This window comes from Pagrus major, chromosome 10 (assembly GCF_040436345.1).
Source record: "Pagrus major chromosome 10, Pma_NU_1.0".
Classification (NCBI taxonomy): Eukaryota; Metazoa; Chordata; class Actinopteri; order Spariformes; family Sparidae; genus Pagrus; species Pagrus major.
In genome coordinates this window covers 14,568,469-14,587,387 of record NC_133224.1, presented here as the reverse complement: position 1 = coordinate 14,587,387, position 18,919 = coordinate 14,568,469, and the positions used below count along the sequence as shown (strand labels likewise).

The 18,919-nt window shown below is 39.7% G+C and overlaps 1 protein-coding gene across 1 annotated transcript; it reads right to left on the bottom strand.

Annotated features, from left to right (window-relative positions):
- Nucleotides 1-175: 175 nt before the first annotated feature.
- Nucleotides 176-17,517, bottom strand: LOC141003646 (tyrosine-protein kinase receptor TYRO3). The gene is made up of 15 exons (XM_073475056.1): nt 17,295-17,517; nt 15,930-15,988; nt 13,980-14,598; nt 12,679-12,834; nt 11,789-12,121; nt 10,874-11,066; nt 9,934-10,025; nt 9,386-9,499; nt 7,671-7,751; nt 7,491-7,583; nt 6,680-6,801; nt 4,156-4,265; nt 3,675-3,834; nt 3,371-3,507; nt 176-1,601 (listed from the first exon to the last, which is right to left on the bottom strand). Exons 1-15 carry the CDS (start codon nt 17,398-17,400, stop codon nt 1,277-1,279), a joined length of 2,700 nt encoding a protein of 899 aa, XP_073331157.1. The 5' UTR covers nt 17,401-17,517; the 3' UTR covers nt 176-1,276.
- Nucleotides 17,518-18,919: the final 1,402 nt, after the last annotated feature.

Genomic DNA, 18,919 nt, shown 5'->3' with positions numbered 1-18,919 from the left:
TACTCAGAAATCCGGACAAATCTAGAACCAGCGCGGTATTGGGATTTGTAGTTTATTATGAAAATGAGTCTTTTTAAAAAAAAAACTAAAAAAAAAAACAACTACATAGCATACTATACAAGGATCTGCATTCACTGGAACAGGATATATATTTTCATAGAACAATGCCTTCTTCAAGCAGCTTCTTATTGCTTGTTTAATTGGACATAAATTAATATTCCATAATTGTCAAAGCTCAACTCAGTATGAATGAGCTAAGATATTCACAGAAGTAGGCTATTTAAAATCACAAGTAAGTAGTATTTTTTATCATTCCTTAATACATTGAAACTGTCACAATTAGTCACAATATCTTGCATTAGAATATTGTCATGATCAGATTATAAAAAGGGACAGTAAATGGTAATGATAAATTATTACCCAGCCCTCAGGAGCTGTGCCCTGTTGAATTATACCACTTTTAGACTCAAACCCCATGTTTGCATTGCATTTACAGACTCACAGGTGCAACTACAGTTCCATACCTAGGTGAACTAGGTCTCCAAACTAATGTTAGAGAAAGTTGTGAGTTAGAGATATGACAGTGTCAAACATGCATTTTAGGTGAATGAGATGTATACATTTTGAAAAAAAGACTATATGTAAGCAAGTTCTTGAAACAACTTTTGTGATCGGTTCTATATTTTTCAAGTTAACTCAATTTTATTTATATATAGTCCAATATCACAAATCATAATGTGCCTCTGGGAGCTTTACACTCTGTGAAGCACTGGATTTGAATTTGACCCTAAAAGGTTAAAATTTCGAATCATTTCATGGTTTTGAATTAGAAAGTCAAAATTTTGACTGATGTGATAAATCCTAATTTAACTTGAATTTAACTTTAGCATTTTTTTCATAAAATAATTCCTACCATCTCATATGTTTGTGGGGTGTTTTCCCCTTTTTCTGACAGAAATGAACTTCCATACACTCACGTACCTTAACTAGTAATTAATATTTTTTTTGGAATTGATACACAATAAGGATGTGCAAATATTGTAAAACATTGTCATTTCTGTCACCCTCTTGCTGTTTATCGAAATCCAATTGGAGACATTGTCACTCCTGGCTTACCATCCACCCCCACCCCTGAATCCCTGTCCCCTGGAAATGCCACTGAACGGTTTATGCACACATACACACAACATCTCTGTTTCTCTCACATACACACAGTTCATAAACATCCACTTTAAGATATATATTTACATTTTTTTTCTACAAAGACACTGTCTTTTTAGTGATCATCATCCCCCTTTACTAATGAGCCAGTAATACACTTAAGGTAACCATCCTCTACTTCTATATCCTCATCTCTGGCTGCAGCATCACCCATGGGAGCAGGCAGATAGACATTTTCCGGTCTTCCCCCAGAGTCTGTCTGTGGATCCTGAGAGGCAGCCGCTGCAGCAACCTCCAGGACCTGGTTGATGTAGCTGGCCTCCTGGCTGGCCTCCAGCTCCGGAAGCTCCGACAGAAGACCTTTCAGTGTCTCGCCCAGTTCCCTGAAGCCAGGCCTGTGGCTCGGCTCCTTATCCCAGCAGCTCCGCATGACTTCATAACTGTGTTTGGGGTGAGATGGAGACGGCAGAGTGAGGCCCATATAAATATACTGTTGATATATGAAAATATTCTCTATACCAATGGAATAAAATAAAGCTATGCTTAGGTCACACTTACATTGAAGACATATCATTACAGGGATCATATGTCTTTGAGTTGTGAGCAGTTCTACAAAAGTGATATTTTTTTGTCAGTAATTCTGACATAATTACAGCCCATAATAAACCAGATCAATAAACACATAATAAACATATTAATACATTTAATATTTGGTCAAAATTTAACTTGATAGACAAATCTAAAAATGAGAGGGAGAAGTAAAACAGGCATAATTTTTAACTGTGTCATCTTGCATTCATTCATTATTCCCCATTAAATAGTCTCTATAGATTTAAATGGTATCAGGATTGTAAAAATTGTTGCTGTGCATTATGGGTGACAATTGATGATGATGTTTTTGTAAACCTGGGTAAGATACAGATCATATTGTGTTAAATGATCTTAAATGGGACTACTTTCTGTCAAAGAAATAGTCCCTATAAAAACTGTCTCTAGTGCGTACTGTGAATCACCAGGGTCACTGTTTCTCGAAAGAGGTGTTGCTGATGATTTTCCTATTTTAATTTTAATTTTAATTTTAATGAATAAGTCACTAATCTTACTACAAACACAATTCCATCCACCTCTGTGTATTGGGTGGAGGCAGAATTCTCACACAGATATCTCAAAACCTGAACAAATAAAACGAAAACCATCTGCGTTTTACAGATATCACACCAAAACTGGTTGTTGTTGTTTCAGAATTTGAGTTAACTTTAATTTCCTCACATCTAACTATAAAGCAAGAGATCTGTATGTTGTTGACATATCTCATGAACTGTTCATCTGATCTACTTCACACATGGCAGGTTTGTTGTTGAGGGCCCAAGGTAGTGCAGTGTGTGACATGTTCATTATTAATACATTTGGAATAAACAGTGAACACCGCTCTGTGCAGCAGCAGGGGCAGGTCTTAAGCATTCTGGCTTCATGGCTCTGCAGACTGAAGCTGGACTCACACATGAGCCCTCTCACATGATCTCATGGGGAAGCAGATGTAAACAAAGCGGAGGTTACTGTGGTGCAACAACTTGCTGTAGTAAACCATTGCAGTGAGAAAAAACAAAAGCAGAAGGTTAAACGAGTCAGGATGAGTAGGGAGACACAGTCAACATGGGTTTACTGTTCTTCAACAAGAACTGGAGGTGAGATTTTATGTTTCTGGGACCCAACATTTCCCCCCATCTGCTCGGGGATGCCCTTCTCATTGTTTGTTGTGGTCCGTTCCGAGAGTACAGAAGCAATAATTCAGATTTTAAATTGTAAATATCAGAGTTGTTTGCTATTGTCGGGGTGGGAGTAATGAGTCTGTGGTGTATAGCATATTCTGAACAAGCACTGCACTAGTTATTCTTTAAAGCCCCTTCGCCAGCCAAGTGTCCCGTAAACTTGGATTTACTGTATGTTTTCTTTGGATTAATTAATGATTTCCAGTACCAATATAACATATATATAAAATCAATTAGGCTTTAATATTAGAAGTAAGCATGTATATTTGTATAATATTTAAATCGAATAATAAAACAATACAAAGATAGAGTTTGGCCGTCTTTACAGTACTCTCCCCAACTTTCTTGTTCTGCCCACTGGTACCCCCAGTTTTCTGTTAATGTCTCAAAATCTCTCGTATCAAAATATAAAATGAAAAATGATAAACTCAGGAACTCACAGTTTGTGGTCACAGTCCTCAGGTGGTTTGAGCCTGTGTCCAGACAGCAGCAGTTCCAGCAGCTCGTGGTTGTTAATTCCAGGATAGGGAGTTCTTCCCCTGGACACAATCTCCCACATAGTCACGCCAAATGCCCACTGAGAGGATATAGTTTAAATAGTCAAAGTAAAAATCCAGACATTCATAAAGGTCCAAATTTAATAAATCTGAATTTAATCTCTACTTCTATAATCTCAACTGTTTATCAATTGATTGAGGCCAAAACCTCTCCATGACAAAGTGATGTTCTGAAGTCTGAACTCACCACGTCACTTTTGGTGGTGTAGACGGACTCAGAGAGGCTCTCCATGGCCATCCACTTGATAGGCACACGGACAGCTACTTTCTGACGATAATAATTGCTGCTATGGATCTTCTTGGACAGGCCGAAGTCAGCCACACAGACCCTTAGGTCATCACCCAGCCTGTGGATTACAAACATGTTTTTAAAAAGTTCATTTGTGTAATCAGCATAGGCTCACAGAGGTGCAGGCACTACTCTCTGGAGTCAGATCAAATAACAAAACAAGAGTTCTGACACACTGTTTTTTTATATTTTCTCCCAACACACACACACTGTCCCCTCTGAGGCTCTCAGTCCGCTTTACTGAAATTTTAAGCGGCTTCCTTCACAGATACAAGCCATGGTTGAATACCAATAGCTGAGGACAGAGACACAGTCTTATATGAACAAGGAGTCGTTGATTTCGAGCTCCCCTCTCAGTGTCTCCCTCTGATGGACTCACATGCAGTTGCGTGCAGCCAGGTCTCTATGCAGGAACCCCTGCGAGCTCAGATAGTCCATCCCTGCTGCAATGTCAATCATGAAGCGCAGGAGACTCTGATGGGGCACAAACTGAAGGAGAATAGAAACAGGTGTATTCTCTGTTTTATTTTGAATTTCAATGTAATTAGTTTTTAATTTAAATGTATTTAACATAATAATGTGCAGATGTAAGCATGTTTGTGTTGCGGTTGTGATGATAAAGCAAATGATGGAAGTAAGCTGTAGAATGAAAAATTCAAAAGGCATAAACTGTAAAACTCTATTCAGACAGCAGTTTTCATTTTGACAGCCTCAGTACAAGTCTCTCTAAAATCATCCACAGGCTACAGGCTACACCCGTCAATGCCAGTGGAAAGAAATGTGCGACAAACCTGCTTTCTCTTTCATTATGATGAGAACAATGCAGTGTAGCTGAACCTAGGTCAACTTTTGCCACAGCTCATTTAATCTCTCATTACCCTTCATTATGAGGGGAAGAGGCCCATCCTGTATCACAAGGGTTTAAAAAACAAAACAATGTTTGAGTCCTTTGAGTTCTGCTACATCCATTTTGGAAAATGGAGTGTTGCTGATGAATTGATGAATCTTGTAGCCTGAGGAATAAAGCTGCTCAGTAGTCTGGCAGTGGATACTTCTGTATGCTGTGGCAGTTTGTGGGAAAAACACAGGGGTTGGTGAGTGTCCTTTCAGTCTGCCTCCAGAGGGTTTATTGGCTGTCCAGGTTATGCATTTCTGTTATAGATGACCTTTTCTGTAATTTACACACTTCTTTTCGTTGCGATATTCTGTCCAATGTGTCCAATGTTACTGAAAACTAATTACATTGTGGCAAAACAGAACTGCTGTCTCCATTTTTCTAGATGTTTGTGTGTCACATTGTGTCGTACAGTTTTGTTTTTCTTGTTTTCTTTCCCTGTTGTGTGCCCCCCCTCCATTTCCCCTCTCCTGATCCTTCCTAGTATGCTTATGGGCATGGTGTCATCGCTGCAGCCTGTCTTTCATCAACCCATCATCTGCCTCTGCGTCACCCTGGTCTTTTTTGGCCTCTCTTTGGTGCCAGATTGTTCCACCTCATCCAACACCCCATCCATCTCTCTGCTCAGCAATTAGCTCCACTGCCTTCACCTGCCAACCTGTTCACCTGTCCTCCCTTGTCCTCGTCAAATCCCCTTTCTTGTGAAAAACTCAACTACTGTCTACGTGTCTCTGCATCTGGGTCCGCTACAAAACATAACATTGTGCTTATTATACAAGCTTTTCTACGAGCCGAGAGGAGTGGAAAACATGTTGGTTTTAGCTCCACTTCCCACTTACTTATGCTGTTATGCTATACTACAAGGTAGGTTGGCTCAACCAGTGTGAAGCATTAACATTAAAGTACCCTCTCTGCTCCCTGCTTTTAAGTTGACAGACTGTTAAACCAAACTAAAACCATTCTAAAAGCAGGTGTATTATGTAGGACCATATGTTTTTATTCACAGTAAAATATGGAACTACATCTTCACAGAGACTCTTTTCTGATTCACTTTGACTTCCAGACATAATCGGCACGCATATTGACTGTTTGTCACCCAGTTTACCATTTTCATCCTCTCTGCAGACGACCTGAAGCCACAGATCTCTTCTTTTCCTGCCCTTCATTCTCAGAAAATGGTCATCTTTTTATTGCCTGATGTGCAAAATGCAACACGGGAGCTTTTAGACATGGTGCTACTTGTTATTTAAATTTGGTGCCGGATCTTTCACAGTGCTTGTTTACATTCAAGTGGTCATTCTAGATAAAGTATGCCTGCTCTGGTCTATGCAAGCACACACTCCTGATGACTCACTTTGTAATGTAGACAGCAATATTGTACTGTTTACTTTACAATTGTTAAGATGGTGAATTAAAAGGTTATCAGTATGATACATTTAGAAATTTGTATGATCCATAAAACTCATGCATAACTCAAACTGGATTTCCTGGATTTTATTTATTTTGGAAATCTCAGAAACTTATCATTAGTCTTTGCTCAAATCATTCTTTGCAATCTGCCTATGATTCTGATTATGAGATAACTTGTGTAAAAATTCAATATTTTGAGGGATACAGAGAAGATGGAAAAGGTACATTTCAGTATCAGTCAGTGGGATTCACTGAAACATTTGGATTCTTCCTCTAAGGACCTTTAATGCTGATACAAAATTCCATAACATCTGGCCAGAAGTTGTACAGATATGTTGTTTACTTTTACTTTTGATTGTCCGACCACTCGTGTTTCGAGCCCTGTTGGACTTAAGTACAATGTTATAACCAATAGAAAGGATGGCCAAAGCTATAAAAGAAAAACCTGAATCAACCTGAGCCATTTATCAAGAGAGAAACTACTCTCAAACCAATCTCCTGTGGGAGTCAAACGTCAAAGTGTCCTTGTGTGTATCTGTCTGTGTAAGCATGTGCTGACATTGCAGTTATGTTCGTGCATATGCTGAGTGCATCTTACCATAGGAATGTCGCCATAGCGTGTATCAATGAGGAACCGGCGAAGGTCCCCATGTTTCATGAAGGGCAGGATGACCAGGGGAACAGGCAGAGGAATGTCCTGCTCTCTCTGTAAAGTCACCCCTACAGGACAAACACCGACATGTACTATAGTTTATCAAATTCTAGTTGCAGTATTACAGGTGGCAACAGTGACAGGTCAGAAAATGAATTATCTGCCAAGTGATTTAATGATGGTAAAGACGTGAAATGTTGACAAAACACATTGTCCATGCCTTTAAAGTGACAGAAGTGTTTTCTGATTTGACTCTCCTTTTAAGGTGATGATGATCAGGATGACATCATTTTTCTGCGTCATTCAAAATCATTGCAAATCACTGTTGGATAATAAATCTGTTTTACGTCACAGTGTTATGGTTAAGGTTTGTTAGCTTTAGACACAAAAACACAGACCATGGATTGTGTTAAATTTAGAACGTTGTCAAGGTTAGGGGACCTACAAGGACACCTAATCTATCTCTTTGTGTATTAAACACCAAAAGATGAGGATGAAAGCTCTGAAAGGTAATAATTGGGAGCTTTGAGCTTTGGTCATCTCCTGCAGAATCAGGCTTTTGTTACCCAAAAGGCCAGTCTATCAAGCAGCTCTTTTGATATTAACATTTAAAAGAATTGAAAACCCACTGCACAGCATCTGTGCAGCCTCAAGTCACATTGCTTTCAGTTGCCAGTCCGTATGAAATGCCCCCAGGGGCTCTCTACTAAGAGAGTTAGGCATACAAGTATTGAATAATGTGTGAGGTATATCTTACCAAGTAGTCTGACCACATTTCCGTGATCGAAGTTCTGCATGATCTCAGCCTCTCTCAAAAACTCATGTAGGTCTTCCTGGCTGTGGATTCCAACTGGATGTATGGGACAAAGAAGAGTGACACAAATAAGAAACAGCAAAGTAGAGCTCTGACAAAGGGTCTGAGTTTTAGTACACACACCTCTCAGGGTCTTCACTGCCACCTTGATGTCCATGCCTTTGTCTGTGGTGAAGACCCCTTCATACACTGAGCCAAACTCTCCTGCAGAACAAAAAAGAAGGATCAAATGTTGTTACTCACTTTCACTCCCAGGTGAAATTCTTTTAGATACTGGATATCTGATTTTTTAATTAAGCTTGGGTTAAGTGTTTTAAACAATTTGTTTGATGTATGTAACGGTACCGTTCAATGCACTAAAGGCTATCATTCAGAATCCTCACTACATCCCACAAGCTCAGTTTTTAGCTGTGCTAGAGGCAGGCTGGGGACTGCAATGTCCGTCAGTCAGGGCCACGGGCAAAAAGCAAGCACCTACTGTATAGTATTGTTTAGTTATGAATCAAAATGTTACTAGGATCCCAAGTTCCCTTATTTAACTGATTTCCTGTGTCACTCTGCTTGCCATGCTTACATGATAGCAATGATTAACACTAATTAGGGATCTCCATATTTAAGGACCATTATACCTAACAAAATTAAATTAGTTTAAACAGCGATTAATATTGCATGTACATGTATATATTTTAATACTGAAAATATTTGATCTAAAAACATCTGCTGGGCCAAACTGAACCTTCGGGCAGGCCGACTGTGCCCCCCCGGCCACACCTCGGGCAGACCTGCTCTGACACCTAGTCCTGTTGCTGCAAGATTTAATTCTGGAAAACATCTATTGAGAAACATTTGAGCCGGACTGGACAAGCATCTGACCAATCAGTGAACTATACAGATACTTTAGATGCAGACATGACTCACTACCTCTTAAAAAGGGTTGGCCCTAACTAACTGACCTGCTATAGATACAGGATAAAAATAATTCTGCATCTTTATGGCATAATTCTCATCTCTGATTGATTCAAAAGTTAAGTAAGAGTCTAGGGTTGTATGAAAAAATTGTTCACTCATTCATTATTCATTTCTCATTCTAATGTGAGTTTACGACAGAAGACTTAACAGACTCTTGTCAGGCAAAGAATCGACACTAGGTCATTCTGGTGGCCATGCACATTGGCAGTTTGTTTGTGATTAATATGCCTCATTCAATGCCTTTTACACATTGTGTGAGAGCGTAGTATTAAGAGAGCAACATAAAAAGTCAAACACACTTAACATTGGATTAACTGTACTGTACAGTGAACAGTGAAATACCTCAGACTCAGAGCTCAGGAGTGAATTGACAGTGTTTCCATTGTGACTTACCATCTGTTTATTAGAAACAAATATGAAGTCCAGCAAGACACGCAGTAGACATAATGTAGATATTGGATAAGTATGCACAATAACAGATTGTTTGTTTGTTGTAATCTGTCTACAATTGCATTCTACTATATGTTTGCATAGCAACTGCAGTATGGTAAAGATCATGGTTATGACAAATAAACTATGGTTAAGTTGGGGTTCAGATTAAGCAACAAGTGCACATCCACCACACCAACCTTGACACCCTTCCTTCTGTTTTGCTACGTAGATGCACACTACATCTTGCATTGGCATTCAATGTTATTAAGGGACTGCAGAATCCTACAATATAATTGTAATCCTTGGTGACACTGTGCCGCTTTATCCTATCAGGTGTGCTGTAGGAAGAGATGAATTTGATATGCCAGCAGAAGAGACACCTACAGTATTAGCCACAATATTGAGAGATTATTGTTGATGAGGACTCATGGACTGACCTTTGCCAAGCTCCTTGCCCAGGGTGAGCTTGTGTCTCTCCACCAGGACCTCCTTAAGACTGGCCAGCAGCCTGCCACTGAGCCCCTCCAACAACTGGGCCACACCCTCCACCACTGAAACAAGGAGGAAATCATTTGTGACTGTTAAAATCAGTTTCTCGTTGGCCTGACAGTTAAAATGTAGGAGTGTGAATATGAAGATGAATTTGTGACGGAAATGATTTATATCAACTTCAACACACAACCATGCATTTTAATGTCATGTGTGCTGGGACCTTGTTGGTTTTACAGTAACTAATTCCTAACCACATTTTCTCATGGTGCTTTCAGTGTAAATGGCAAATGGTAGCACTAGTGACCTTTTCTGAGTGGTTGCCCTTACTCTGACATCGACATATTTCCCAGTGTGTCCTGATTGTGATATTCCTTAGTAGGACCACAGAAGAAGAGAACAATGCTTGTTTGGTTTGCTGTTCTCGAGGAGGAGAAATGACGAAATACAAAGATGTCAAAGTATTACTACTACTGTTCAGGACTGTGACACTTACTGTTGGCCTGCTGTGGTGCAGCCTCAGCCTCCTCTGGACGTCGATAGGAAATTACAGCGTCCATTGGCAGAAGCTCAACATCCTGGTCAGACCTGTAGAGAAATTATTACTTAATATCCTTATTAGTAAATTTGGCCTCACAATTTAGTCAAAATCACCTTATGTATAACCTGTGCAGGAGGGTCCCAATGTGGAAAATGATGTAATTATTTTCTTATCAAGTTTTCTGTGATTGGAAAAAAGTGTTTTGTCCTACAATCCTATTTTTTTCTCTGATGTCCCCACAACAGCTAGAGGCTGAACATCTTAATTTGGTAGTAAAATGATGGTGATAATCAGGATTATCTCAATAATAACTAAAATAACAACTGGATCTTCAGACAATATTAAGACATGCTTATATTAGGCAGCAGCTTGTATTGCTCTCTTTTTTATTCCTACTCTTGGATGGAGGGCACCAAAGACAAAAATTTCAAAACCCCTCACTGTGTCACTTCTTTTGTTGTCTTTTTGTCATTTCCGACAAAGCACTGTTTTCTCCTCCTTCCTGCATAGCTTGACCAGCACATCGCACAGCTCCCATCTGTGTACACTCACAGTTATGGCAAAAGTTTAAATACCACCAGACTTCTGGTCTCATCCTCAACACTCCACCATAGAAAAATGTGTTTCTATGTAGAACAAGGGGACAACTTGCATTTCATTGTACACCCCTGTGTCGTAGAAGGACAATTAAAACAACCATGAATCCTAAACATTAAACCATGAAGTGTGAGCTGTCTCACCTTGAAGTGTTTTTTCTCCACCAGTTTATTAACCTTCTTAAACCTTATCAAAATCCAGAACACTGCTAGGTGCAAACAGCTCATCCTGCACTATGAGTTGGAAAGCTTTCGTTTTGGAATATTGAACACAAAACAGCAGTTGAAGGTCCCTTTACCTGAGTTTAGTATAGTTGCAGCGCAGGACACCCACAGCAATCGAGATTACAGCCACAAGCAGCAAGATGCCGAATAAAACACCAACTGTGAGCCACTGGGAGAAGCGACTCTGCACCTGAGGAGCTGGTGTTATTTCCTGCTCTGAGATGTTGAAGGCCTGGGTCGCAGTGGTCACCACAGGAGGAACCTTCCCTGGAAGACAACACACGTTTATCTAAATAACAGTACTTTTGACATTCTAAAGACTTTAAAGATGCACTTTCTGGTTTTGTTATAATACCCAGTGGCACTTCACTTTTCAATATTTATATGAGCCCAAGTTCAAGCTGTAAGGAGAACACAAGAAGACACAGATAGTCTGCGTTTACAACTTGTTCTATTGCCCCAAAGTGACAAGAAATTCAACCAATGTAGTGTTAAACTGCCCACCAGTTCACTGGTGATACTCAATTCAACTATGAGCTGTCCTGAATGTACCCTGTAAACAAGTCTCCAGCTACTTCAGTTGTTTAGGAGAATGCTGCAACGCTGTTTTACTGTGAAGCTCCAGAAATGTTCTGTGGACTACGAGACTTCATCAGCATGTGTGGAGGAGATGATGACTGAATTCACAATTTTGGGTGAACTGTTCCTTTAAGTGAGGCTGTGGCAGCAAAACTTTTGAGTGTATTAAATCAACTAAGGTGTGTTTTATTGCTTATGACTTTTTTGTAAATGGAAGAATGTGTTTTATCTTCTTTCAAAAATGACATAGTCCTACTTTAAATGAGGAACTCATTCACAGTGAAACTTAAAGTTGGCAACTGAAACCAGAATTGAACCCTTGTTCCCCCAGCTGTCTCTTTCCTGTCTCAGAGATGTGTTTGTCCCACTCCTCCTATCTAATGTGTTGAAATCTAGTCGACCTTACATACATCTATGGATGGTAACAGTAGCAGTGGATGAAGGTGGTGCCCCCTGCAGGGTGGATATATCATTCCAGGCTTTCACTGACAGTCTGTAGTCGTGCTGTGGATTCAGTCCTGTGATGCTGACCGATGTGCGGCTCAGTTCGACTGAGTCTGGCAGGACAACCACATCATCCCCACATACCCTCCACTGACTCCCAGCCTCTGCTTTCTTCTCACAGTTGACACGATACATCACTTCCTGTCTGCCTCCCCAGTCATGAGGAGGATCCCATGTCACTATCAGCACAGAGTCATTATGATGATGGGCTGTAAGATTCACAGGGGCAGAGGGTGGTTCTGTGGGGGACAAGACAGAGCAGCAAAGACACACTTAGACTGAGAGACAACCAGTGTCATCTGTCCCCTTTTTAATATCATGTCCATGTGGCAGAAATGGAAAATAAAGACGGAGCCATATCTTGATTTAAATCAAAAACAAATGTATATTTAAGGCCCTTCTATTAAAGCATCTTTCAAGTTTACAGAAGAGGATTAGGGCCACTGTTAAACATTTATTTGAGTTCTGACATTTCTCAGAATTCAAACTTTAAAGTGGCAGGGTCCGCCACATATAAACAAAGTAAAACAGTATAAATTGTGTTGTCCTTTAAGGTCAGTTTGTTTATTCAGTTTATTCAGTCATGAAAATAAAGAGTTTGTTTTTTTTAGTTTGTTTAGGCAGAAAAAAATCAGCCAATGAAGATCTTTCTCTTCTCATTAACATTTCTTCAACAAAACTACACAGTTTTTTAGTCAAATTAAGGTGTAAACTAAGGAAATCACAAATCCCGTATGTTAGTCTGATAATAGGATGACACCTGTCTGTTTCCAAAAGCCCCCTCAGTGTTTCTTACTAGTGCAGCCGAGGTCGTCAGGGTCAGTGGGTAGACGGCTGAAACCCTGCAGACAGTCGCACCTCTCTGATCCCTCCTCATGTGTCCTGCTGTTTGGTGGGCACAGCCGGCATCCTCCACTCTCATTGGCTGCTTTGTAGTAGCCCATCCTGCATGCTGTTGAAATAGAAATAGTGATAGTCTGTTTCCCAACACTGATACTGGTGCTGTTTGTAAACGTTTTATTTCTTAATGTAGTTGAAAGTTTCCTTGGTTGTAAGATAAAGCATTTGCTTGGAAGATTGTCCAGTTTCCAACTAGTGGCAGAGTCTGGCAAAGTTGCGCACAGCCTCTTTGGGTTCATGGCTTTTGAATAACCCCCAAGTTCAGCCCAATTCCAAGTAAAGGCCTGAGGATAGCAGCATTGTGAGTATGCCTATGTAGTTGTGTCCATAAATGTTCTTGTGTTGTGGGGGGAGCTACTTGGCAACACATGAATTATGTTCAAGTAAAAATAAAATGAGAAAAGATCAAACTGAGGAGGAAGAAGATCAAGAAAAAGAGGATGTGAAAGCCCTGGGTTGCAGTTCATGTAATAAAAGATATGTCATCTATAAATCCAAAAAGTGCAAGATTGCAAGATTATTTTTACCAGGATACTGAGAAATGTGACGCCTGTGGCAGTTCATATGGAAACCAAATGATATCGAAAAGTGTTGATTTGTTGAACAGACAACTTTTTCTTCCTCACTGTTATTTTGGTCATTTTGTTTTTGCACCCTGATCTTGAGTCCCCTCCATTATTTAGAACCATGAAGCCAAAAGTGGGATAAGAAAAACAAAACTATAATATGTATATGTATGTACAGTATGTATATGGCATCACAGGAGAAGAAAAGAGGGAGAAAAAAGTTTTTGGCCTTTTTTTTTTACTTGTTTAAAAGTAAATACAAACACACTAAAAAAAGTGTGATTTAATATTTCATACATGAAAAGGCTCAAAACACACTACTTTGGCTCTGATGCAGCAACTAAAGTAACCAAATAAATGTAGCTAGTAAAAAGAACAGTATTTGCCTCCAAAATGTAGTGGAGTGAAAGCAGAAAAAATGTAAATACTCAAGTGAATTAAAAGGACCATAAAAACTGTACTTATTTACAGTTCTTGAGTAAATGTACTTAGTTACTTTCCATCTCTGGCCAGGACACGTGAAGTAGAATGTGTAGATTAATTCATTATGTGTATATGTGGTATTGCTCAGTGATCAAGACAGAAATATATGAAAAATAATAACTAACAAAAAATCATGTGACCTCCATACCTTGACAGGTGTCATCCACGACTTGATGGCCAGGTTCACAGGTACATCCCCCCAGCAGTGGACCCCATACTCCATCCACCTTACACTCTCTCTCAGGTGGAGAAACCTCCACAGCTCCCTTCACACAGGTACCCGTCAGGGGACCGGACCCGGCCCCTGTCCCCTCAAACAAGGTCAGGTTAGCCACCATGTGAGGGCACCTCCTGTAGTACAGTCTGATGGATGTTACCAGCACACATGTTCCTGAGTAGGAGAAGGCGAGCTGGAAGCCTCTGCGTCTGACAGGGCCCAGGCTCAGAGCCAGACTGCGCTTCAGGTGACTGGATATCTGTTGTGGAGAGACTGTCTCGGGAAATGGCTCAGAGGTCTGAAGGTCCAGGTCTGACCAGCCTCTTGGAATTGTTGTGATCGGTATGTCTGAGTTGAAAAGGTGGACTTTTAGTGGACTGAGCTGACCAGATGGCTCCTCTTCCTGAGCAAATGCAATGTCCATCAGTAGATCGTTGGCATGTTTACGCTCCATCCACTGGCTTAAAATAGCTCTATTTTTGGGTCCTCCACAAGCTTGGAGCACAGGCACCGGACGCTCGGTACCCACTCTCAGCCGAACTTCACTCCACTGGGATGATAGGAAAGATGCAAGAGAACATGAGTGGAAGCTGCAAGGTATGACCACAGGTCCACACAAAGTCCTGATGAAACCTGACAACCTCGATACAAGACAGAGCTCATGAACCAGTGGAATATTAAAGGAGCACTCTGTAGTTTAGGTGAAGAAATGTTAATGAGAAGAGAAATATTGTCATTGGCTGATTTTTTTCAAACTAAATAAACAAACTCTCTTTGTTTTCATGACTGAATAAACAAACTGACTTTAAAGGACAACACAGTTTATACTGTTTTACTTTGTTTACTTTGTAGAACAGCTTGTTTATTCATTTATGGAAAAAATACATATTTATGAGTTTGTATTATTGTCTCATTAATATTTTAAATATTACAATTCTCAGTTTGAGTTTCTTCTCTAAAACTACACAGTGCCCCTTTAAACAAAACATCTAGTGAAACTGCACTTCCACTGGGCATGTTGTCCATGTTATTCAAACTAGAAGAGTGATTTCCATGGTGGGTTCCATGGTTCCGTGAGTGGTAAGATAGTTAAAGGTATATAGGTGTATATATGTGTTCCCTCTGTAACATTTACCAATGCTAAGTAAATAAATAACATGCCCTGCTACTGAGCCGCTCTGCTCTGCCTCTGATCTGCAGTCGTGTCTCTGCCACAGTAGGTTAAGTATGCTGGTCCTACAGTGATCGTCGGCATCCACACATGTTTTAAACTGGTGTACAATGTCAAACTGAGTGAATACACGACACACTACATTACACTCCACTGTGGTTTCAGTCATTCAGTCGCACCACAACATGACATCTGCACTTTCTCCGACAGTTGAGGAGGTTTCAACTTTTTCACTGCACTGCCAGATTTGGTCTGAAACCAGCCTTACCCACAATGCAACTAGGTACTCGAGCTTCCTCTGGAGTTGCAAACGGCTTAATACTACATTTGTCACATACTCAGTAGTACTCCCCAAGACCTGTAAACACACTTTAATCTAAAATCGGTGGAGTAACTCTTTAATAATGAGGCCAAACAGTTAGTATGAACATGTAATGTCATTGTTCAGCCATTGATCAAACTGTATTTATACTATACATGACACAGCCTTATAATAAAATCAGAACCACAGAGCAGCTTCTTTCCTCAGTGACATTACTCAACTAATCCTCCACACTCCAACTTTTTTTTTTGATGACTTATTATTTATTCATCCAATTATAACTGGACTTTGTGAGTTGGATAAAGAGACTACAGCTCACATTTCGCTGTACAACCCTGTGTTGTGTAATGAAAAAATAATCTTGTATCTTATTAGCAACCCAACTTACTCCTTTGGTCGGGTTAGAAGTCCATCCCAGTGTGGTCTGTTTGTCAGAGTGGAAGATCTCTAAACAGAGAAGAGGACAGAAAGTCAACTGTGTCACTGTGTTGAATCATGCTGAACTTTGTCTGACAGATATTTTCCTTTTTAACAGTCAGAACAGAGTCAGAGAAACACCAGCAGTTCACTTCCAGCAGCACAGAAAGATCACACACCTACATACGGACTCTAACAACACTTTGGCTCACACTGTTTCCTTCAGTATGAGGATGGTATCTTAGGTCACTTCCTCTTTCTAAATTCTAAAAACAGTTTCAGCAGAGTTCAGCAGATTCTGTTGGTTCTCACAAAATGTAAGTCTGCTGAGAATATTTTAGTGAAGGAGAGCTGTATTAAGGTCAAATCTGGATTTACTTTAGCTGGGAGTATCGTTAACAGTTAAAAGAGCAAAGAGAGCTGAGTGTGTGAAACAGTTGGGTTGAAAAAAATGCTTCATTTGAGGGACATGAACTTGAGTTTAATGTTTTTGACAGATTGGCACAAAGCTTTGACTTTTCCTCCGACTTTCATTTGACTTTTGCACATCATAAGATCAAAACTTCAAGCTGTCCAGTCCTTTAATTCATCACCAAATACCTGCAAAAAAGATGCACGTAGCTCAAAGTACAGCCTCGCAGTCCCATTAGCATAGCTTTAAAGTCTTGATCTGTTTCTAGATTTTCCTGCATGATATAGGTTATACTGCTCAAACTGCTCAATGGTAAAGGTAGGTAAAATTAGCTCCACACTCAACAGGCTAGATTAGATATCAACTACAAGTGATATCTTTTAAGTATTGTTGATTTGAATGGAAAAAGAGAATTGCCTCTATAAAAAGAAGCTGAGTTCTGTCTTTTTTTTTCTCAGACTTTTTAAGTTTTTTTCTAAGAGTTTTGACCTTTTTTTTTTAGATTTCTGAGTTTAAAATCCAAATTCAGACTTTTTCTTAGAATTCGTACAATTTTCTGAGTTAAAAGTCAGAATTAAAAAAAACTAAAAAAAAACTTCTTCTTCAAACACATAGTATATGTACTGTACTGATTCCTATTACAAGACTATGATACAGTAACTGTCTAAATGATATAATGTATTCAGAGACAGCAGTAAGCAGATGAAAACATGATATGATAATATGTATTATACAAAGTACTTTGTATTACTGCCAGTGAATTAAAATGATAGTCCTATCTTTTCCTGAAACACTTCCTGACATCCGTCTCAAAGTCTACTGTAATGAGCCTCAGAGTTTTAATAGAATACCACCACATGTTAAAGTTTTATGTATTCATTGGAATAGTTTTCCATCCTCAATGTAAAACACCTGATCACTCACCCTCCTCAGCCTGATATCGTATGTCACAGCCAGCTTCCAGAATCCAGATCCACACCAGGATTAAAGCGTGCCATACACAGCACAGTGTAGTGTTACACACAGCCATGCTTTCAGCTTGATACCAGTCTGACCGTAAACTTCTGCTGCCAGTCCTCTTACCCAGCCTGTCAGTCAGTTCCCCAGAGGGTCAGTAAAATGACTGATGCCTGTGTTTACATCTACTCATGATTAGGTTCTGAGGAATGCCGTAATTAAACTGCTGAGAGGAGCCTTCCTCCTCTAGAAAACACGCCTCCGCCCGCTGTGTTCCTGTATTTGTGTTCTGCTGCTGCTCCTTTTACTGCTCCCAACCCAAACCTTAACCCAAAACTACAATAAGACAATATACTACAGAACACAACCAAAATACAGTCACAGTCTAAGAAACAAGAAACTAAACAAAAAAACCTCACTGTAACAAATAGTACTTAAGCACAGAGATATTATAGACGTGACATCTACAATGTATTGAAGTAACCTTCTCTGTATGTTAAGCTTTATTCTGAATAAATGTCCCTTTTCTGTGCTTATTGAGGGTACATGTGATGATTATTGTTTTTACTCGCTGCTGGCTGTAAAATAAATTACCCCCGGGATCATAAAGTTTACTTTGACCATATTTTTTGTCATTCAAAAGTTACAAAAATACTGAGGAGGTGCTTCAGGCTGGGTGACATATGGACTACCTGTGGACTTCTCTAGCTGGCAAGGTAATGGCTAAATGCTTTAAAAATGTAGGTAGCACTAGTCAGTCATTTCATTCAAGAGAGTTACAGAAGAGGGCTAAAAATGTTCAACTCTACAGCTCTGTGGTACCTATTGGCCTCTTTCCATCCTCTGTCTTGGATTTACAACTGATTGGTGTTGTTGGTGAACATATAGAAGTGGAGTATTTTCTTCCCAATCTGCCATTTCTGAACACTAGACCCCCGTGAGCATCATTTTAAAGAATTCAAAGTTTACACAGCTTTAAATCAGGGCTAACATTAAACCAGGTGTAGGGGGGTTAAAGGTACAATATGTCCCCAGTATCTCCCAGTGGTCCAAAGGTCCAATCCAGCTAGCTGTACACCTTACCGAGCTAACAAGCTAACAGTAGCTACAGTCAAACAGAAAAACAGTAAGCAGCAGTTAGCTACTCAGACAACTCTGGTGTTATGCTGCTCCTATTTGTAGTATAAGAGTATAAGATCAACAGGTGGCCAATTCTTACATACTAAACTGAAAGATGGATTTAGAATCCAAGTTGGGTTTAAAATGTTCATGTAATGAGAGGCTATGATAAACTGTGATTTAATCCACTTGGTGAAACAAAGTAAGCCGGAGCAGTCAGCTGTCTTTGTATTTTGTTTTCTTTTCCAGGCCCAACAATCCTGAGTTGGGCAAGACTTTCTCACTTCCTCTTCCTTTCTTTAGAAATGTTGTCATTTGGAAAGTTTTGCTTTTGAACAATAATTCACACGCGATTAAATAAAAAAAAAACACATTCAAGTCAAGTACAAAATGGTCAAATGAAATACTGACTTGTTTGAGGTATGTCTCTGGAGTGAAGGGAAATGTAACTTGCTAGGCCTTGTTTGTGTGAG